Source organism: Antennarius striatus, chromosome 10 (genome assembly GCF_040054535.1).
Source record: "Antennarius striatus isolate MH-2024 chromosome 10, ASM4005453v1, whole genome shotgun sequence".
Taxonomy (NCBI): Eukaryota; Metazoa; Chordata; class Actinopteri; order Lophiiformes; family Antennariidae; genus Antennarius; species Antennarius striatus.
Window position 1 is genome coordinate 16,250,990 of NC_090785.1, and position 23,471 is coordinate 16,274,460.

The following is a 23,471-nucleotide window of genomic DNA, read 5'->3' on the forward strand; positions in this document are numbered from 1 at the left end:
TCTTAATTTATGAAACTGGTTTTTTTGAATGACTACCAGGCTTTAACATTTTTATAAAATTAATATATAATCTTACTGGGTTTTTTTTCTTTTCACTTAAACAATTATGTTATTAATAAAAACATGAAAATTCAAAACTCAATCCTTGTGTACGTTTCTACCATATATTCTGTTATTACTTTTGGGATGCATAAACGTTTTGTTGGGATGCACACATTTTTCTTGAAGTGCATCCCAGGGATGCACTTCTTTCTTGAGGTAAAATGAACTCTGCTGTACATGTAAATATTTTGGAAAGTGACTTAATCTGTTAAATAAAGCTGAATTTAAGTAGATAAATGAAACTGTTCTGTTCTAGAAAACTCTTTTAGCCATCAGAGGTATGTCAAAATTATTTTGAATTTGTTGGTTTCATATCTTGCCTTAAGTGACTCATGACACAGAATGCAAAACATCATGGCTGGAATACAACTACGGTTATATTTTTTTCAGGGGGCTGGATATGTGAGATAATTATCTTCAGTAAAGACAAACTGACATTAAGACTCTCCATAAAGTTTGGCATCCAGCTGAGTCAGTAAGTAAGTCAATGGTTCTTTGATCTGAAATACAGTAAGGTGGAGAGAATTTGCATGATTTTAACAGACTGTTAATCGTAGTCCCCAGATAATAACATCCAATTACACATCTGCCTCCAATCCAATTTTTTTTAAATAATACTAGTAGTGATCCCTTTATCCTCAGGGATAAAACCATTCTGTAATAGGCAAATTTAAAAACAAGACAGTTCGGGGATCACAAACCTCTGCCAAGGCTGAGCATTCCCTCCTCCTTGCCAAGAACTTAGATCCGTTCTTAACCCTTGGCAGAAGGAAAACAGCTGTTCCCTCATTTCCTGTCCTGCTGGACAGATTCTTCCTTTATTGTAATCACCTGTTTCAATCCTCAACATTTGTCCGTGATTAAGGGATAATGGTCCAGAACCTTTTGAGTTCAGTGGTTTCCCTCAGGGTTCATTCAGTATTAAATAAAGTAAATGTGTCTATTTTTGTTGCGGTTACGCCTTTTGTCCACACGAGAACGCAGATATCCAGGACGAAAACGGTGGCCAAAGTAAAGTTTTTTGAAAACGCTGGGTCTGCGTTGTCGTGCGGATGCTGTAAGCAAAACTTTTTCTATCCGTGGGGTGTCTCCCTGCAAAGAAAACTGCTGTGACGTTAGTGTGTGTGACCCATGTCTACATGTACACACAGACTGGACGCACTTAAAACTGGCTATTTTCTGACATATAACAGCTCCCCTTCAAAGACGCGTTGATAAACATGCTTGACAGTTTGATATTTGTTTTTCCTGTTTCTTTCTTTATGAGTCATAAAGTTTATATATTTATTTATTCATTCATTCATTCATCATTCATTTCGTTCACGTAAAATGTAAAAATCCCTGTTCAAGGTAGTGAAGTAATTTAGAAGGAATATGCGCGACCATACAAGACATCAGTCTGTCTCACGTTGTTTAGCTGGAGCTCTCCACGTTAGCAGTGTAGCGTTAGCTCCATAGAACAAGGTAGCTATTTATCATTTCATATGTTTGGTATGAAGTCTGATATTATTGTTTTATCATGGAATTTCCACAAATTCCCGCTAGTTATTGATAGATTTATTTATTTTATTTTTTACACACACACACACACACACACACACACACACACACACACACACACACACACACACACACACACACACACACACACACACACACACACACACACACACACACACACACACACAGGATTTCTATCTATTTAATAAGACTTCTTGTAATGCTAAACTGGTGTCTTTTTTTACACCGTTCATGTCTGTGTGTACTGCCATCACTAAAATATACTACATGCTTGGCATACTTCCTTATATTGCTGAAAGTTTTATTCACAGGCTTTCTGCAAAATGCCACACACTTCAAACTCATGCCAACTAATATTTTAGTATCCAGTAGATGTCGCACTAGAGCAAATGAAGCCTCATGAAGCTTTGAACCACAGTGAACCGATTGGGATGAAAAGCTTCAATGCTTCATGGGGCTTCATCTGCCCATCACTAACTATACATGGACTTCCCAGTTAACATAATTTTAGAGTCACATAACTGTTACAACAATTTTCATGTTTTTGAGCAGAGTCAAAACAGCAGCAACGACTATGGTTTCTATTTGGAATGGGACAATCGATCCAAAATGCTCGTCAGGCATCTGACAAATATGGTCTTTAAGTAACTACATACAGTTCTGTTCATGTAGTCAACTAACAGAACTATCACTTCTCTAAAATCTATTTTCCACTTGTTCTTTTGACAGGTGGCTTTTCCTTTAACGTTAGCTCCTTTCCCAATCTCATCATTAGTTAGCTTTCTTTCTCCAGATAACCTACTAACATTCATCTATGGCTTCGCAATGCCCACCCAGAACAATCCATGACTGGCCAACACAAAGTTTGTAACGTCACCACGTTGATTTTTGACTACATTGAGTGCGCTTGGTTTATATTACCAATATATTTGTTTTTATATGTTTGGTATGAAGTCTGATATTATTGTTTTATTGTGGAATTTCCATGGGTTCCAGCTAGTTAGTCAGTCAGTCAGTCAGTCATTTTCAGATCACCACTGCTGCTATATCCGCCGCAGCGGGTCACGGGGAGCCGGAGCCTATCTCGGCGGCATAGGGCGTGAGGCGGGGGACACTCTGGGCACGACGCCAGTGCACCGCGGAGCCACACACAAAGACAAACAACCATGCACACACACACTCATTCCTACGGGCAATTTGGAACGGCCAATCAACCTGAAGCACATGCTTTTGGAGGTGGGAGGAAGCCGGAGAACCCGGAGAGAACTCACACAGAGCGGGACTCGAACCCGGGTCCGCCATATTGTGAAGCGACAGCGCTAACCACTGCGCCACCATGCCGCCCCAGCTAGTTAGTAATTATTATTATTATTATTATTATTATTATTATTATTATTATTATTATTATTATTATTATTATTATTATTATTATTATTGTTGTTGTTGTTGTTGTTGTTGTTGTTTTTGTTGTTGTTATTGTTCATGACTTTGGTAAAATTAATGACATTCTACAACGATGGCCAAAAAGAGAAAACGTGTAAAAACCTTCATGTATTCTGAGATCTGCCTCAAAATATAATCATCTCCTTGGCTCCAAATTCATTCATATAGAGAATATCATCCAAATCTATTTAAAGCCATTCCAGATATCCTGCAGACAAACAAACAGGGGTGATCACACAACTGCCTCCTGCTCTCTTTGGCAGCAGTGGTGATCCTCAACTCTGAAGCCTCAGGCAAAAAGTCTTTATAAGCTTCAAGCTCAACATACTCTCTGCAGATGTGACAGTGTTCACTGTGTTTTTCCCTGATATAAGTACTTCTCAATTAATTGCTTTCATTGATTCCTTTATTTAGAAAAAAAAATCACAAGAGTTTACCTACATATTTTTGTCTTGGATAGTGAGGAGAAGACCTAAAAAATGTTACTTGGCATTATATAAAGTAACTGAAAGGAACTGAATTGCATTAAATCATATTTTAATTGTTTGAGTCCGCACATGTAATATGATCCATTCAGTTATAAGTATGTGTCAGACACATTTATTCATAAAAAGGCACATCTAGGATTGAGTCTGGCAAATCAATTGTGTGTTATAGTAATCAACTTCGCACTGTAATCAACCAATCAAAATCATTGGACTGGTTTAACATGAAGGATCAAGAGTAAACATTGCTTACTGCAGTTAGAACGGGACAACCATAGATAAATAGATAGACAGACAGACAGACAGACAGACAGACAGACAGACAGACAGACAGACAGACAGACAGACAAACAGACAAACAGACACATAAATGTAAACCTTAACATTACCCATAATACCCCAGTGGGTCCAGTTATCTGTGGATAGATGCAGCGGGGCGAAAATTGGAGAAGCTAAGACAGAGCGAAGATAAGCTTCAGAGACCGGAGAACAAGGGTTGGGGGGAGCCTGCTGAATCGAGATCGGTGCTTCAGAGAAAGTATCTCCATCTGCATTTAGATTTCCTGTTTCTTTTGGTCCATTGCGTATTCTCTAAACTTTGCTGTTCTGTGCTCAGACACTGTTTGAAGGTTAAGAGTTTGAATGGTGACATTTTGGGAAATACAGTACGGTTACCCATTTCTTGCTCAGAGTTAAAAGTGACTCAACATATGTTCTTATGAATTTAAAACAAATAAACCCCGACTTTGCACTAATCTTTATAGTCTACATTTTGTATTTATTTTACTTAACGTACATCAAATATGGGATTAAATGAACAGGGTATAAGATAATGCTAATTTGTGAGCATTGAAGGTGCTGTACTGACATTCCCATGTCAATCTCTAAAATGCTGACTGTATAAACAAGATTAGAGTAACTCTCCAGGTTTGCTGCAAATCTTTTTATAAACCTTTCCTCCTCAATCCATCTCATCCAGAGTGCTCCCGTCCTTTTTATTGAGTAACTGAAGTGTGAAACCATCAACCAGTCTGGCAGCCTGGATCCCACGGGATGCTGGTTCAGGTCATCTAATCATGCATAACCCTGGCAACAAGCGGTGTAAAGGGCAGGTCAGGGGTGTAAGCTAAACCACTTTATACTACACCAGACTCTAATGATGGTGTTTATTTTTACATATAATACTGTTTGGGTATCTTTGGTTAATTACCTAATGATTACTCACTTAAGTTAATGACTTTCATTACTTCTCTTCAGACCGATCACTCTGCTTTTGTTGCCTGATTTTGTTGCCTGATTTCTGTCTATTCTGGCACTTCTTACCTTAATCAAATGAGTCAACTGACCCATAGTCTCCTTCCAAAATTACCCTCTTTCCCTGGGGCAAGTCTTGTCCTTGAAATTCAGATGAGTGGAGTGTCAGGAGTGGTTATCGTCTGGACTTTGGTGGCATCTCATGTAGTTCCACAGGGGTGGGGGGTGGGGATACTTTTTCGTGTCGCCTCACCCCACCAGCTCTGTTGGACTAATGGCACTGTTTTACACAAGGGACACAATCTGATTGCAGCTCTGTGTGCAGTCCAAAACAAAATTCCTCTCATCCTTTACACCACAAGAATGGATACACTGAAGAGCCCCCCCCCCCCTCTATGCTCTGTGTTGTTGGTTTCAAAACGTATTAATTATTTAGACTCTGAATCACAGATACGGTGTACGTAATGGTTGTACAAATAAGTGCTTCTTGCTGCACATCATTTATTGTAACCTTGCATGCTTGCCTGTTTACCAAGTCTGTGCACACTAGAAGCATTTTTTGCCTCCAGCAAGAAGGTAACATGTCTCTGTTCAGGATTACTCTGAAAGTTACTAAAGGACTATGACTAAATTTTCTAGGGGTACTACATGTACAAAGAAAATGTCTTTGGCCATGTGGTGGTGATCCAGATCATTATATGAATACAGAATTTTGTAAAACAAGAAAAGCCAGAACAAAACAAAACACATAACTTTTTTGAAATAGATACAATTACAAGACTTTACTTCTTAATTCATAAATAAACAAAAATTACAGAATAACATATCATAAGATTACCACGTTTGGATCCAAGAACTATTCCAGTTCCCAGATCCAGGTAGAGAAAAGTGATATTGCTTGAACTTCTAGGAGAACTCTGATACCAATACCATTCCAATTCCAAGGTGCAGGCTCTCATGATCCAGGAATCATATTATGTGGGGCAAACTGTCATTAGACTGTTGCTCCTAGGGGCAATTACATAATGGGGTAACTGAGCTGTCTTGATGGAGGTTTCTAAGTGCTGTCTAGTTTTTTGATCATTTGAAATTGAGTGACCCCTCCTTGGTGTGTGTGTGCGTGTGTGTGTGTGTGTGTGTGTGTGTGTGCGCGCGTCTGCGCGTGTGTGCGTGTGTGTGCGTGTGTGTGTGTCCTTGTGTGTGTGTCCTTGTGTGTGTGTCTGTGTTTGATCCAACTAAACTTAAGCACAGGGCTCTGTACACATGCCTGCATGCACACATGTTCTGGTCCTCGTTTTGCCACAGGGATGAAGTCACACCAATTAGAACGCACCAGTTGATTTACTCAGGAAATGGAGTTCAGCCTAAAGGGAAGATGGCGGTTCACAGGGCCAATGCTGTTGTCTATTCTGACCAAACAGTAGAGCTGCAGTGCAGTAAAAATAATTAGACGCACAGATGACTGTTGGATGTGTGATCACTTAATTGAGAACTAAAAAGCCAATTACTGGGTAATGGGCATTAAAACTTTTTTTATCTCTCTCGGTTCTCTCCCTTTTAATGGTCACATTTAAAGTGATACTGATATGAAGTTTTATTTCCTAGTACTCATAATATGCATCCTAATATGCATAATCCTGCAGATGATGCATTTACCCTGCTGTGTGGTAAAATACAAGCTTTACAGAAATGAACCTAAACAGCATTCGATTTAGTTTATGTGATTGGATTGCTTTTCCAAAGATCTGTGTATCTGTTCAGCAAATGGCCGTCTGTTTACAACCTGACTTTATTGTTGCAATATCATTATCATATCATTTCCATTAAGAAACACAATTTTCACACTGAAAATAAATAACATATGTTTTTTGTACTTCCAGTCCAAATTAGAGAGAGGTTTTCAGTGAATGTGTTGCAGACTCTCTCTGTGCAGCATATTCTAAAATTGCTTGTGGTTGCAGTGGTAATACAACTATTGGATGCCAGTGCTGTTCGAACAGTTTATTGACCAACGTTGTACTTGGATATGCACTGGAGTAAAAAGTAGACAGACATCTTGGTTAATGTATTCTTTCTTAATGATTGTCAAGTGGAAAGTGAATTCATGTATTCCTACTCTGGAAGCTGTTTTCACTCCCCGGTGTTTTGTGATTGGTCACACTTCTGTGGCTTTTTTCAATATAAATTCTCCGCAGTGTTAAGTCCTTCGTACATCACCCCAATTAACAGTCCGTTCAACCACAAAGTCAAATCCTACTTCTTCATTTGGAAACGATGCAATCAATTCTTCAATTACGCAATGCGGATTTGCAAGTTACAGAATACGACAGAATAAATACACAAGTCAAAAACTGTCAATATGAATTTGCCCACATGTGTCATAAATTCTTCATTACCTTCATTGCACGATCTACAAACTGCTAGCATGTTTGATTTCTCTTTTGATGTGACCCATTTAGTTACCACGACAGAAGGAGTTCAGTCTTCCAGGGGATTGACTATCTTTCGAGACCAGTCGTGTGAAACTGACACCTTACCAGGACAAAGCACACAATTAATTTGTCATTGATCCTCACTCAGATCCCAGGAGAGCTGCAAAGTAATGAATAAGCAAATGGACTTTGTAAAACAGTCGGTGGCTTTTCTTCTTTTAAAATCATTTACAGACCAGTAGCATTATAGGATGTATTTTTTTGGAGGTGGTGCAATATTTAATCACATTGATAATACATGGCCATACATTTAAACCAACATCTAAATGCACTGCTGCATGTATATGCACAAGACTAAACTACTTCAAATTCTATGCGCAACCTTCAACAGCTCTCTCAGTGACCACTGATGGGACTCTCTACTTTGAGACTGTTGGTCCCTTCTATCACGCCTGGTCATGCTGTGACCCATGCGCTCTGAAAGACATTCAAGTTGCATTAACTGTCTCTGTTTTGTTCACATCAACACACAGCACCAGAAGGAAGGTGCTAAGTAATGATTGATTGTCAGGGTCTAAGTGCATCGTACAGCAAAACCAGTTTGGATTTATGTTACTATATTGAGAGGTTGAAGCAGGCACATGAAAAGACTTTTTAGATTAAGGTTTCTGGAATTCACTTGCTCAAAATGTGTGGTCCAGTTTTCTAGATTGAAATTACATAAATGCCCTTTCCCAGGAGAGATTTTTGGACCTACTGCACATCCTTACCTTCTGAACAACCCTGTGTTGGTAAAATAGAGTTATTCATTATTGAACTCATTTCATGAATGGGTGTAGAATAATAGCTTCTGTAAATATTTCCAAATATCTGTTCGTCTGTGGTGGCCAGTGCTTTCCTCTATTCTGCGGTGTTATGGCAGTGGTCTGAGTGTCTGACAGACTGATCCGCATGGCTGGTGACATTATGCGGGGCAACGTTAGACTCGCTTGCGGTGGTGTTGGAGAAGTGGACAATATGCAATATGCAGGGCCATCTTGGACAATGAGGACCACCCACTGTACAGGACATTGATGGGGGACAGGAATTCACTCAGTGGTAAGTAACCCTTCCTAAATATACTACTGAACACCATAGGAAATCTTTCCTGTTTCCATCAAATTGTGCAATGCCTCACTTTAACATTCATGCATTGAGGAGAAGGAATGAAGCGTACACTAAAATGTGAATATCTGTTTATATCTGCTTTAATTATTCTCTTATTTATTCGTAATTCTTTTAGCTCTTTATTCTTGATTATAAATTCTCTCTTCTTATTCAGACTTTGTCTGTGCTATGCTCTGGAACAGAGCAGCTGGAACAAAAAGCAATTTCCACCCTTGGTGATCAATAAAGTATTCTAATTCTGAATAAACCAAAATAATCCATATAGTGCTCCGAAACTTAAGACTGAAGCATGGAAGTAACTGGAAACCTTACTTGAGATTCGTTACTGTTATTTTTAACACAGTAAGTTTGCCAATAACTTTATTCTTACTTGAATTTATCTTGCAGCCATGTAAATGAACAGACATAACATGAACACAAAGCAGATATGAAATCATGTCAACACTCGCCAATTTTATGTTGAAACATATCGACTCTGACGACTGACTCATCTTGTGCATTTAACACTTTCTTGGCATGAGCACAAAGAATATATCACCTTGCTGACTGTCAGGCTGTTAAAATGATGTCAATCTGTTCCAACAGCGACAAACTGTGGGCTGACATGTGGCTTAAATAAAGGTCTCATGCATGTCAAACAATATTTAGATCCATTTTTGGTTTCTCAGCTATAAGTATCAAGCTCTCCAATCTTAAAGGTTCAAAGACAGATTCAGTTAATGTAAGTTCGTATACAACACCAAAGAGCTGCAGGGATATCCCCAACAACCCCCCCCCCCGACCTGGAGTCAAGGACTTCTCTTTTTGCCTTGAATGTCAGAGAGGTGTGTCACAACACACACATTATGAGTGTTTGGAAGACACGCCTGTCTGTTTTCAAGGATGCAAGACTAACATATTGTTAGGGTATTTAGAGTTACGTACTGTAATCTTCAGCCACTGACAGTAACAGGCTTGACTTCAGGCTGAATTGTTATGATCCAATGTGATGCTCTCTGTGCTGAGATGTATTTTCCCTGACACCGCTTTCACCTTTCATTTGTGCATGTTGTCTGTAAGTTTGAAAATGTGACAGTAGTTTTGAATCGAGTACCATATTATCCACATCAGGTATATTTCTCATACAAAAACAAGTTGGATCTTTTGGTGTCCATGATGTGCAGCCACAAAATGAAATTATTTTCTCGTGTCCCTGTGCTTTAGTATTTCTTTATTACATAAAGAATTATTATATGGTGAATGTGCTGCAGGTTTCCAGTTTTTCAGGAAGTCAAAAACCTGCAATAAATCTGTTAAGAGTTTCTGCAAATCACTAGATAAACCATATGCTGACTCAAAAATACACAGAATTAGACAAAGTGTCACTACATCTTCGTAAATTTTATCACATTCATTTCTGAGTAATGTCTACTGTGTCTGAATGCTTGTAATATTCGAGCAGGAGAAAGCAGTTAGACTTTACTCGGACATTTTTATGGTCTTGCAGTCAAATTACAAAACTTCAAACAAACAAAGCAATATAAAAGAACCCACTGCCTCCCTCCCTTAGAATATTAAAAACAACAAGGTCACAGCACCGCCACCTCAGCTTACCTTATCACATCACAGCAGTTTAACATTCCTAGAGAAGTAAAAATGTTCTTTCTGGTCTGCAGGTCGGCCATTCTCATGGTGCACCTGCCTGAAGTAAAATCTATGAAGGAGAGGTACCTCATGTTTGTAAAGGAGGCATTCTTGTTCCTGTTTTTTGTCCTTTTATGGTTTGGTTTTCTGTTGAGCAATTTATCTTCTAAATGGACTTGGTCTGGATCTAATTCGTTCTGTCTAGTCCACTTTCAGAACTGGCAAATGGAAACAAATGATTCAATTTCTGTGAAGACTGCTTGCTGAACACCTTCCTGGATACAGAGGATTTGACTGGATGGACTTTATAGTGAAATACAATTTTATCGGAGAAGAAATAATATATATAGCTACATGGGAATAATGTAACACCTTATGTTATGTCCATTCCGAGGTGCTGCAGTGGAGCTGAACTGGACTTGATGTGGCTCTCCACTTAATGCTGCATGTATTTGCTATGAAGATGCCTGTGTAGGTTCTCAGTTATCTAGGTCATGGTTATCCAAAGCTGTTTAAATCAGTCCACTGGACTTTAAGAAAGTTAACATTATTAAAGTCCAGTGGACTGATTTAAATAGCTTTGGATAATTGCTATAAAAAAACAATGACAAACTGATGATTTTTGTCACAGTGTATCACATTATTTGATAAAAAAAATAATTAAAAATATAGAAATCTGTAGCTATAATGTGAGCTCATATCTTTGTTTCAGATAATATATCTAGCCTTTTTATTTAGTCTGTGTGTCGACCTTAATTCTGTGAGTTAACGTTCTCACATATGTGACACAATCTCTGGTTAGTACGTTAGCATGCTGTCATTTGTCACAACAGTGCTGCGGCTAATTTGGTGTGATCAGAGGTTGTGGATTCAGAGGAGGAATCATTCTCCGTTGACCTCATTGTGGTGCAAAGGGAAAGGTCAGGTGATCTCAACAAGAAATATGATTCATCTTATGGTAATAGCAATGTCCAAAAACATTTCAGGGAATCTCATTCACAATTCTTGCTTTTGAATTAAACTCTGCCTATCATAAATGTCTGTAAAAAATGACATGGTAGTACATCCAATACTTGTGCTGCATGTCTATGAGGTAACCTCATGCAATTGTTTCATTTTTTCAGTATACTCTTTATTCCCCCTTCTTCTTTCTTCTCCCTCCCTTACAGCAGAGCCCTCTTCATATCGCCATGTTTACTGCATGTTGACATGGAAAATATTTTAGGGTGAAATAGCAATGATTCATATATACACACACGCTCACTCCACTCTGTGTTTGTCTTTAAACTTCAGTTTTCCCCAAATCGTGTATATAAGCCATGTTTAGGAAGAGGAGATCATTTACTGTCCTTTTCTCTGGAGTATTAAACACCGGAATTAACTATTTTACAAGAATGGAGCTTCTAATTTTTTATTTGTATTTTTATCATAGAGAACTTGAATCCGCTTTGGAGTAACATGCTGGACATTGGGAACATAACGCGCATCTGAGTATATCAGCATTGTCTTGATCTTGATTGTCTTAAATTTGTGAAGTTTTTTTTAGTTTTACATTATTACAAGGTTCTTACAGAATTAAATTTAAGTTTCATTAATTTCAAAGTTTAAGCATTTCACTCGTGTTAAACTTGTGTCAGCTACACTTCAATGCAAGCTTTGATCTAAGAAATTGTGCAAATCTAGCATTTTCCTTTGACCTCTATCCGGTACAAAAAAAGAGAAGAAGTCGTTCTATAACTTTTAGGATAAGGGCTAGACATTTAATTCCTTTCATCACCTGTATGCATGTATCTGGAGTGTGTGTGGATGTTTACACATAACACGAAGCTGGTAGAACAGAGTTGGAGCACTGGCCATGACGACATGTCTCCAGGCTTGACGTTCTCTGCTGCCGTTTACTAAACAGCCTTGATAGCACTTGACTGTTTTAGTAAATACAGACGATATGCGGTGTGTGTGTGAGTGTGTGTGTTTTGGGTTGATTTGGTACCAGGACAGTTAGCTTTCTGTTCAGGTAGCAGTTATCCAAAGCGATTGCATCTTCTCTTTTCAGAGGGAATAAAACAGATTTATAAGCTGTGAGCTGTGCTTGTTCCTCATCCACAACCCTAAATTACAGAGCGATGTGTCAAATAGTTTTAACACTGCTAGAATGCAGACCATTCTTACAAACACAAATCACTCATGCACAGCAGCTCTGGCATAATCGTTCTCTGTCTGAGTTTACATTATAAACACTGCACTTGTTTGCCCTGCACTGCATGAACACGTACATACACACATGCAGATAAACAATGTGTGTGTGTGTGTGGGTGGGTTCCGTTAGTTCGACAGGTGTGTGGAAGACTGCCACGAGCCAGGCAGCAGGTGGAGATGAGGATTTATAGATTTTAATCGTGGCTCTCTGTTGAGCAATAATTCTACTGCCTACGGCAAAGACGATCCGAAGCTACAGTAACTTGTTGTTGATGGATGCTGTGCTGGGTATCCCTCAATCAACTGGTGTGTGAAAACACACAATGTTGTCCGTAATTGCTTAGGATCCATTATCACAGACTGAACATATACACTGTAAGGTGAAGACAGCCTGAAACTAATTGGTTTCAGGGAAAATCCCAATAGCAGATGAGAAGAAAGTGCCAGAAGGGAATTGTAGACTAATGTTGGATGAGGGGGTAAACTGTGGATGAGATACCCATCCAAATGTAGAATATGCTCAGGAGAAAATACAAGAAACAGACATGGGAAGTTCCAAAATAGTTAATGTGTACCGTGTTTGAAGTTGCAATAAGAGCAGATAGTCTTAAAGTAAATCCCTCTGGATTTACCGTTTCTTATCTGGAAGCTCCATCTGGAGCAACTCACTCTCACTTTGACCCTGTCATTTCCATTCATTGGGTTGATTAACAGCCGCAAATTTGCATCTATTTGAAACTGTATAAATAAGACAACAGAAGGCGATGCCTACTGTCACTGAAATCTCCAAGACAAAAAGCCACGTATGTTTCTTTTGGCACGTGGCTCAAACAGCTTGCTGGATTGACGATGTAAGAGACCACTCATACTCTTGATGTCACATCTTTTACCTATCAGCTTTCAGCCTGGGTAAGATGCAGAAAAAAGAAGAAAAACCGAATTTACTGCATGGATGATTCTAAGTGCCAAGATAATTTGGGACTGATGTGTAACATGTTGGGACAGTGGTGTTTCTGACATTCACCACATTTCACTCAGTGTGTTTTCCCTCCTCTGCAATGCTTATTCAACACTTCTTTTTGTCTCTAAACCACTTGATCCACTCTGTAATATCCACATTAAAACATTATTATTTGGCACAGCATAAATCATGAGTGCTGTCTGAGGTTTTTGTTTTTTTTACAAAGTAGAACATTTGACACAGTTAAATCAGATATGACACAACTAATAAAACAGGACTTTATGAGCCATCCAAATTCAACCTCACCACTTCTCTTGAATTCAGTTATGCAAATTTGACAGGTTGACCCTCTAACCTCCAAGCATTAGTACATGCTGTCAATTATCTTTCTTTCTTTCATTCTTTCTTTCTCCCTTTCTGCCTTTCTTTTTGTCTTTCTTTCTTTCGTTCTTTCTTCTGCCTTTCTTTCTGCCTTTCTTTCTTTGTTTATTGTAAATGATGGTCATGATGCCTGTGTTTTAGGGTAAATAAAGGCCTAAAGGTGACATCAGTGGAAGAGTTTACTGAAATAACACAAGGGCATGACAACAGATTAAAACCAGGAATTGTGTTAATTTTTAATACAAGCTCTGTTTCAGGACATAAAACAAGCAGCAACATGGGAGTTTCATGCTTGCGTCTGCGCTGTCTGTTCTCATTGCACTTGCTGTCATGAATAAAATAAAAAATAATTGAACCATTTTTTTCACCGTCAGCACCATTTGATGAATTTCAATCACAGAGAAAAGCCAACTGTGGTTTTCTTTGTATGGTGTGAATTGGATCCATTTTGTACACAGAAATAAAAGTACTTCATACGTGATTTACATTTGTGTAGATTTTTTTTTTTCTGGCTGTCGCAGACTCCTTTAGTGTGTCTAATGGTATCTATCCTCTGATAGTCGAAAAATCGTTATCTCTGAAGATTAATCATGACTCAGTATATCATCAGCTGTGGTGAATGTTTATCTAAAAGTTAATTCATACTTCAGCATCTCTGGCTTTTTTACAGTTGGTCTCCTGACTGTAATAAAGGTGCTTGCATCTAGTCAGCAGTATCTGTGTAAGAATGGAGGGAATTCAGACTTCAGTGTAGCATGGAGACTGCATGGGAATTTGGATTTCTCACTGTGTAGGAGAAGCAGTTAACTATCCATCACACAGAGATCAGGTTACGCCAACATGTAGGTTCCACACTTTGGTCATCACTTTTCTGACAGGACTGTTTTCACTTAGGAAGTACTTCTTAAGAATTTCTATTTCTTTTTTAGTGGTTAGAGTGGGGTGAGACCATATATCCAGTTGTTCCTGCGTTCTTCTTAAATAATAAAAGGAAAAATGCAATGATAAAATCTCTAAAACTTTTTATTTTTATCAAAAACAACACACATAGCATATTCATACCTTATTAATCATTTTAATGATCATTTCTACCAAACCCACAATTTAAACATATAACATTACACAACACATACAACATACTAAATGTATTTTTACATTTATAACTATGTAACAGATTCCAGGCCTGGAAGTTCATCAGGTGTTTTCCTCTTTTACAGCATTGTTTACACACATTACATTAACAATGGTGTAACTGAACAACACTCTGCTAAATGTGTTGTGTGACTGCCATGATACCATCAAAGAATGCCAGATAGTGTGGTGTGGAATAGCTTGATGTCAGCAGATCAGATCTTGGGTCTGTTAATGAGTCAGATCTGATAGAGACAAGTTCTAGGTAAAATAAAAGCTGACTGAGGACCTGATAGTGAGGCTGACAGCAGATTTAGGGAGTGACACTTGCCATCCATTGTGGTAGACTCAGCTATTCCTGTGGGAATCTAAGCCTTTTTACTCTGCTGTCACACGCTATACTGATCTCAACTGTCTCAGTCAGCGCAACCATACCCTGCGTGTGTTTGTGTACATGTACTGCCTTTACAAAAGAACCTCCCCATAACAAAAGTGACCAGACAGGTAAAAAAAATTTCTGCCATGAGTCTTCAACATGAATTTTTCCCTCCTGTAATGTCTTATTAAACTTCTGTCCCCTCACGATGATAGACGATTCCTGCTGAGCCCAGTGTGGGGTAGAAATGCCCACTTGATGAACTGTACTGGCTGAGGATGGGGCTCGAGTAGCCGAGGGAAGAGTGGATGGGTGAAGAGGAGAGACCAGGGGGACCTGGCACTTGTTGTAACCATTCTGGACCACCTGAACTGGGGGAGTAGTTACCAAAGCTTCCAGGTTGTGTGGATCTATGGGGCCCATCTAAAGGAAGGTTGATCTGCAGTGGCCTGTTCAACCCATCGCCTCCCACCTCACTGGCTGCCTCAGCTGTCACTCCAGACATCTCAGACAAGAAGCTGCTAAGACAAGGTGCAGGACCTGACGATGAAGGTGAGGGGATTCTGTCCGCTGTCGGAGAGATATCGAGGGTAGTGTTGCCAGAGAGTTTGGGACTACTCCTCTCGCTGTCACCTGAGTCTATAGCCCCTGAAACACCCTCACCACCAGGGAGGGAGTCAGACTTCCTCTTCCTTTTGCGGCGGAAGTTTCCATTGTCAAACATCTTTTCACAGTTTGGGTCAAGCGTCCAGTAGTTGCCTTTGCCTGTGATGAAAAAATGGCGGATTACTAAATTTCAGGTCAAAAGTCAAATATGGAAAAGTAGTGTTTACAGTACGCATCACATGGAACACAGCAAATAAGAAGAAAAGGAAAAAACAAACAAAAAATGCCACTGAAAAAGTGAATGATATAAAAAAAAGTCATCCTTTTTTTTTTTTACAGATATTCAAATGAGAAAAAACTTGATTGTAAAGAATTACCTGGGTCATCCTCATCTCTTGGCACTTTTTTGAAGCAGTCATTAAGCGACAAGTTGTGTCTGATGGAATTCTGCCAGCCTGCCTTACTCTTGTTGTAGAAAGGGAAGTTGTCAGCAACATACTGGTAAATCTGACTCAGGGTCAGCCTTCTGTCTGGTGCCCCATGTATAGCCATGGCGATGAGGGCAGAATAGGAATATGGTGGCCTGACCAGCTTCATCAGGTCTTCTTGTGAGGGAAGAGAGAACCAGCCCAGCTCCCCTCCTGGTCCCCCAGCTCCAGCAGGGCCCAGGTAAGGTCTCTGCATGCCGTAGTGCTGAGGAACAAAAGGGGGACCAGGGTTGCCCGGTGGGCCAGTAGTAGTCAGGTATGATGGTGTGTTGATACCGGAGCCATTGAACCAGAGGTAAGGGTTTGGTGAGGAGGTGGTGTAGTCGCCCAGGTCGTAGGATGTTGGTGTGGTGCGCTGAGGACTCGGCAGCGAGGGAGGAGGATAGTAGCAGTCGCTGTACATGCTGAGTTCAGGTGGTTCCTGGGCGAGGCTGGGAAACTGTGGGCCACATCGAGGAGGAGATTGGTCCTGCGTCTCAAATGAAGACATTATTTAAATTTCTTCTCACCTTTTGTCACTCCTTTGACTAGGTGTTTTTCGTCTAAACACCTTTCTTGCAGTGATTCTGTCCACGCTCTATAAGTCCTTTTTGTTGTTTAGATCTCTGCAGGTGTTTCCAAGTATTAAATCAAATAATGCTTCCAAGTTGCAGTCTGCGCTTCACCACAACTACCTTGTCTGTTTGCCCTTGCTTTATGTCAGATGTCACCTTTCATATCTGCTTTATCTATTCCAAAGAAAACGCCCACCTTCTCCTGTGATTGGTTGTTTTCTCAGGTGAGTCCATTGCTTTCAGGTTTTTTTTCCTCAGCTGTCAGCTAGTTTAGTTCCTCCAGGGTATTTGTTCACCCACAGTTAAATAATTTTCCACTCAACCATTTACTTGAGTCTGAATTTGTATCAGGATTATTAAACACATTTTAAACAAACCAAACATACTACTGTATGACCGATTTAAATAAATTATTTTTTCCCCATAGTACATGCCATGTGAGACAAATTTGTTTTGTAAATGAAAATAACATTGTCAATATTAACAACAAATGATTTATGGCTATGATTTAGTATGTAATATTTTGGAAGCACGTACAGAACCTAATATTCATATATACAGTATAATGATAGCGTTTTGACTATATTTGGTAAAGCTTGAGCTACACAGTTTGCACAGTTTGTCGTAATAATGACAAAAATATATTTACATCCCATCCACTTCAAATGTAGTAGTAGACATGTAATAGAAATAATTTAAGTACTAAAAACAAGTTCATATTTCTACTGCTGTGGAATATAAATAATTTAATTTCATATTTTAACTTCCACACATTGACAGGCTATTAAATCATATCAATGAACCAATGTGTGAACACGACGTGTGACGTCATCTTTACGTCCCCCATTAATCAGATTACGTTATTATTTAAGGTAAGGAGCGGTTTGAAGTCTCAGGAGGAGCACCGCTGTAAGTTCTTCACCTTTTCTACTACTTAATGATCTTGAACCCTAAACCCTAAATTATAACTACTATTTTAGTAGTGTGTTCACAAAAGTTAATGAGTCAAAATAACCATTTTGGGGGGGAAAAACAGACATGCTAACTTTTCCGGACTCACCTTGCTAAAGTTAGCCGCAGTGTCGTAAGCTAAGCGTTAACCTAAGCTAGCGCCGGTAACCTGCTGGTTCTTATCGTGACCAGCGGAGCGGCGATAGCATCTGTTTTAACCCGACACACACCGACACCTGAGGGAAACATTATCCGTGGCTGTAATTGTTAGATGGCCGACTTTAAGCCGCCCGAACTTCCTCAGAACGACAGCGAAGACTTGATGGGGCTCAACAAGGATTTGGAAAGAATGAGCGAAGATGTTGAAAATATTTCAGGTATTTAAATTCATGTTGTGGTGTCTGCTAAGGTGTCAGACTTTTTTTTTTATTTTTTTATTTTTTTTACAGTAGTTGGATGCCCTTGTGTTGTGATGGCCAGCTGTTGTTTCATCCATGTGTGTCTCCACGTGTAGTGCAGCTAACCTGTATGATTTACGACACGGTGGTTCTGCGGACCAGTCCCGAGCTGGCGGCCGCCATGCTGAAGCTGGAGGCGGCTTACCGGAGATGTCGAGCTGCGGTCTGTGGAGACCAGCAGTCAGAGACGGATCAGAGCCCAGGCTCCCCGTCAGCAGCTCCCCCTCAGACATAATTCACTTCACTCGTTGTTCACTGCAAAAATTTGACACTGAAGGGTTATTGAAACAGTTTGTTGAGTAAGTTGTAAAACTGCATATTTATTTTTTCAAGGAACAGCATGTGTATTTTTTCATGGTTCCACAGTTTGCATTAGATTGGTTACATTGGTTAATGGTTGTTGTTTGCACGCACTTAAAAATTGTATTAATCTCGGAACTAAATTGTATTGTTGACTTAAAAAAAATAAAAAATTAAAAAAAAAGAATGCCTCATGTTATTTATTGATAGCTGTAGACTTTGATGGCTCTTGCATGATTATTATTTTGTTATTCAAAAGTTATTAACTTATTCATAGAAATGTCACGTGGATTTGGATTTTATTTCATGATTTTTTTTATGGGATGTCATTAAAAATAGGGTAGGCTGAGATTTTGCCTTATTTTGATCTAATTATTTTCAAGACGGAAAACATGGAGAGGACAGGACACCCTCATCCATCCGACTACAGTGATCTGGAAAACGTATTGAAAGAGCTGGATTCCTTGTCTAACTGCATGGATCAGCTGGCATGTATGTATGACTGCATATTGCCATCCACTCTGTTTTCACCTCCAAAATGTCAGAAAGCAGCTTCCAAATGGAGGTAAGATGACCGAGGTGGCTGATTTGCACAAATGCAAAACACGTAAAGTGTCAGCTGTAGAAGATCTGAAAAATGATAGCTTTAAGAAGATTACACCAACTGCTGTGCAATATTGTCTTTCTTTTTGAGGTCAGTGGTACAGAGTTACATGATGCTGTGCGATGTTATATTTTAATTTTCTGATGGGTAGATAAGAGTAACTGATGGATTTCACAGTCATGGTTGTCCATGATTCACCGTAATTTTAACCAGGATATGTGTTTTGGCATGGAGATAGCTGAGAGATTACAATGTTTTGTTTGATTGTGATTATCTACTTAAATATATATTAAAAATGTGTTACTCTCAAAAAATATACGACACTTTATTTGGTGCCACCTTTTTCTTGTAAAATGTTTTCACATGTATATAAAAAAAAACAAGGAATGATACATGTTTGAACAGATATGAAGCTATAATGTTAGAAGAACTACATAAAACAGCAACAGAAAATGAAAGATCTGATGCTCAACTTCTTTTGCGGACACCATACCTCCAAATCCATTTAAAAGTTTGTACAATGGTTTTTTGTAATACACTTACATTGTTAATTTCACCAAGTTAGGAAACTATACAGTATTGAAAACCTGGTTACAGGCAACGTGTAGACTATATGCCTCTGTATAATGTATCATGTAATATTAATAGTAATGAGTCTTTTTACTGCAGTATAACAACTCAGATGCATCTTAATTATAGTTTTTTAATCATTAATGTTCCATTCCACACTAGTGTGAAACTTCAAATATTCTGGATTGTGATTTTTTGATACCATGAAAGTATTCTGACTTCAGGCATTCATATTTCCTTTCTGCCGACAGTGCGCACCCATCTGAGGCAATGCGATCTGATCATTTGCGTTGGTCATCCTGAGAAGCTGGCTTTGCTGAAAATCAAAGAAGCACTAGAGCAGCAGCAGGTTTCCAGCATGACCCAACAATGAGTTGTGAAGCACAGAGGTAATGACATGTGTGGTGAGCATAGGTCAACAATATGTGATTTTTTTGTGTCTGTCCAACGTAGAAATTTCCAATATGAAGAATTTCATGATATTGACCGATTTGTGTGAATCAGCATCCAGAAACTCAGACAGAGTTGTAAACTCCCACATTAAGCCTGGTGCTGCTCAAAGGCCTAAATGGTGCAGCAGGACACGCTTGGCTCCGCACTACAGAATTCTGGTCAGTGGCGTTGCTGTGCAGCAACGGGGTGTGTGTGTGATGGGTACTCCTTCACCTCGGGGAAATCTAAAGCATAACAGTCTTTGAGAAAAGATAAGACGGACCGAATGATACAGAGCAGCACAAGTCAGCGTCAAACACTCCTTGAGTCGCGCTATAAGATGTGAACATGTCAGGTTGTTTGAATGAGTATGCTGACTTCTTCCTGCAGTTTTAACATTGCATATAATGACATTGTTACTGTTCATCCACCGTTTGTTGTTGAGGCCAGTGCTGACAAAATGAAAGTTTTCATGGAGGGTTTCTACGTTGTCAACCTTGGCTTCTAACCACAGCATCGCTGTGAAGGGGTGCTCATCCAGCATTGTACCATTCTAATTTATCATCACTTTGCAAAAAATGTTTGCTAAATTGTTTATTTTTCTATGTGTCCTCACTTTAGTAAGAGGAGAGATGATACTGATAGGCAGTGTCTGACCGTCGTTTCTTTTATTGCCTTCAAATTCATGTTTGATCGCCTTTCCTCCAAATCAGGAAACATGCAAATGCCGGATCCACCAAAATAAAACTTTAATAGGGAGGACTTATGAACAAGTCTTTGTCCCAAAGTCTCCCCTGCAATGAACTGCATTATTAATTTTCTTTTACAACATTGCCATCTGCTGTTTCTTTTCTGAAAGTACTGAAAAGTGTGAAATAGCACAGAAAATAATCATATTTATCATTTGTACAGTATCAGTAAGGTTCATATTACTTTTAGAATGTAATAAATTATTTGCAATTCGAATTTGGTCCTCATCCATCTTGGTTCTGACATTGGGTTATTAACTGAGGTTTTGTTGACAGTGAAGGAGCAGGGATGAGTATGTTATCTGTGAGGGGCTATAGAAGCATCACTGAAAAAAATGTAATTATTGTGTTACTCAGAGTGAGCGGAGGGTTTAGAATATTATGTCGTTCAGTCCAATCTGGTGTGGGTGTTCTTGGTTGAAGGATCCAGCTAGTAAAGCCACAGCAAACACATTCTATGGCAGTCTATGGCATGGGTTAGATGGAAACATGGTTGCCATGAAAACAAAGATTCTAAACTTAGTCAGCGTGAAAGGAATATTTATCAGCTGTAATTTTAGTTTTGAACAGGCAACTTTATGACAACTTGACAAGGAATCAGAGGAAGAGACAACTTCCCCTCTATTTCTACTTCTCTGCAGATTTTCCTTCTCCTTAATCCTTCTCTCCCCACACGATTCCTACATGGAAAGGGAGAGACTTAAACTTTATTTGAATTTTATTTGGATCGATTTGTGCTTTGTTTTGGGTTCTGTTCAGATGTTAATTTAACCCTCCTGCTATGTTACGGTTCAAATTGACCCATTTGTTTGAAGTTTGAAAATCTGGGAAAAATAGTTAAAATATATTTTTAAATATGAAATTTCTTCTGCTTGGTTTAATTGTTGTAATCAGCATATATTATGAAAATGGGCCATTTCACATGCACTGGGTCAAATTGAGCTACGACATCAATGTTGTATGTAATAGACTAACATAGAAGGAGATGTATTCTGATCCATGAGTGTTTCTGGGGCGATAATAGCTCAGTCCACTAAGTCTTGGCCTGGGTACTGTAGAGTTGCCTGCTCAAAACCCGTATCAGACAAACATTTCAGTGTGAACTGGCAGTGGGAGGTGCCCTTGAGCAAGGCACTGTCCCCTTTAAAAGCTGCTCATTTAGGGCGCACAACAGAGGAGCTGTCTGCCCTGTATTTCTCGATCACTTGCATGCCTATAGGCCTGTGTGTGTGTGTGTGTGTGTGTGTGTGTGTGTGTGTGTGTGTGTGTGTGTGTGTGTGTGTGTGTGTGTGTGTGTGTGTGTGTGTGTGTGTGTGTGTGTGTGTGTGTGTGTGTGTGTGTGTGTGTGTGTGTGTGTGTGTGTGTGTGTGTGTGTGTTACAGGCCTGTACCCACTATATATGCATTTGACTAACCACCAGTGTGTGCTAGAGTGGACTAACATTTTCCTACAGGATTAGATTAACATTTACGTTAAATCTGGGAGAAGCTCAGTTAACAAGGCACCTCACACATCCTGTTAGTGCTATATGTGTCTGTTAATGTAGTGTATGTCTTGCGGTATCTCCTGTCAGTGTTTCCTTTTCTCCTGGTGTTTATCCAGTATTTATTCATTATGTATGCCTGAGCAGTGGATATGTGCAATTTCCTCCGGGATTAATAAACTACAGACGCTCCTCTACTTATGTTCATTCGTTTTACATTTTTTCGATTTTACGTTTGAACTGACTGTAAAATAATTTTGTTAAAAAAAAATCTTTGTGAATGAATTTTTGACTTTAGCTCTCCATAGTACGAGACATTCAAACGATCTTACGTTTGACACTGCACCCATTTTTTACATGGTGCAAACGACAGACTGAATGTGCTTTGCCTCTTCCCAGTTCATCGCGTGTTACCCTTGTGTTAAGACGTCGTGTCTGTGATCTCTGACTTTACAGATACATTGTTTTGCGTATTTGTAACCCTAAGCAAATATGGTTGGTCAAAAGTGTAACTCTACAAGTGATAGTGGTAGTCAAAAGAAGCGGTGTTTTATAAGATACAGTAATAGAATTTATGGATGTACATACAGTTTGAACGGTCACACATTACTGGAACGTACAGTAACAACTTACGTTCATTTTCACATTACTTTCGGCCGTTCGGAACGTAACTAAAACGGAAGTTGAGGAACGTCTTTGTATATCTATCTATCTGTCATGACAACATAGTGGAGCAGCAGTGCAGTGTGTCATGGGGGTTTCTATAATATTACCATTACATACAAGTCTGTCTTTATTTCACTGTCTTTGTTGCAAAGTAAAGCGGTTGAAAAATGCAAGTCAACACATGGTTGGGTTCTAAGTCTCTCTGAACCACAGTTCAGCAAATGAGAATTTCTACCTATGAACAGGTGCACTTTGTGTAACAAACAACATTCTGCTATTAGACACTATAAAGGAAAAGCAAAGGTGAAACAGGTGTCTGCACTTTTTGCTTTTTATGGTTATCTGTTCTCGTCACGCTATGCGGTCTAATTTTGAAAACCAGTTCTGAGCAGTTTGGGGGTGTGTATGTGAAATGAAAACACAAAGGATCTGTATTTTCCATTGCATTTCTCCACTTTTGATTATACTTTACAATGCAGGAATGATCAGACATGATGACAGGAGCACAATGACCTACCCAATCTGGATCGATTTTAAC

The 23,471-nt window shown here is 39.1% G+C and overlaps 2 protein-coding genes across 3 annotated transcripts; one reads left to right on the forward strand and one right to left on the reverse strand.

The window, feature by feature from the left end:
* Positions 1-14,589: 14,589 nt before the first annotated feature.
* foxi3b (forkhead box I3b) lies at positions 14,590-16,849 on the reverse strand. 2 transcript variants are annotated; one of them, XM_068325914.1, is made up of 3 exons: positions 16,676-16,849; positions 16,056-16,605; positions 14,590-15,837 (listed from the first exon to the last, which is right to left on the reverse strand). In XM_068325914.1, exons 2-3 carry the CDS (start codon positions 16,567-16,569, stop codon positions 15,260-15,262), a joined length of 1,092 nt encoding a protein of 363 aa, XP_068182015.1. In that variant the 5' UTR covers positions 16,570-16,605; positions 16,676-16,849; the 3' UTR covers positions 14,590-15,259. The 2 variants fall into 2 exon arrangements, with proteins under 2 accessions (XP_068182015.1, XP_068182014.1); XM_068325913.1 differs by having other exon boundaries at positions 16,056-16,849.
* Positions 16,850-17,580: 731 nt separating this feature from the next.
* syce3 (synaptonemal complex central element protein 3) lies at positions 17,581-18,579 on the forward strand. Its single transcript, XM_068326247.1, has 3 exons — positions 17,581-17,629; positions 17,943-18,048; positions 18,186-18,579. Exons 2-3 carry the CDS (start codon positions 17,943-17,945, stop codon positions 18,362-18,364), a joined length of 285 nt encoding a protein of 94 aa, XP_068182348.1. The 5' UTR covers positions 17,581-17,629; the 3' UTR covers positions 18,365-18,579.
* The last annotated feature ends 4,892 nt before the right edge of the window (positions 18,580-23,471 follow it).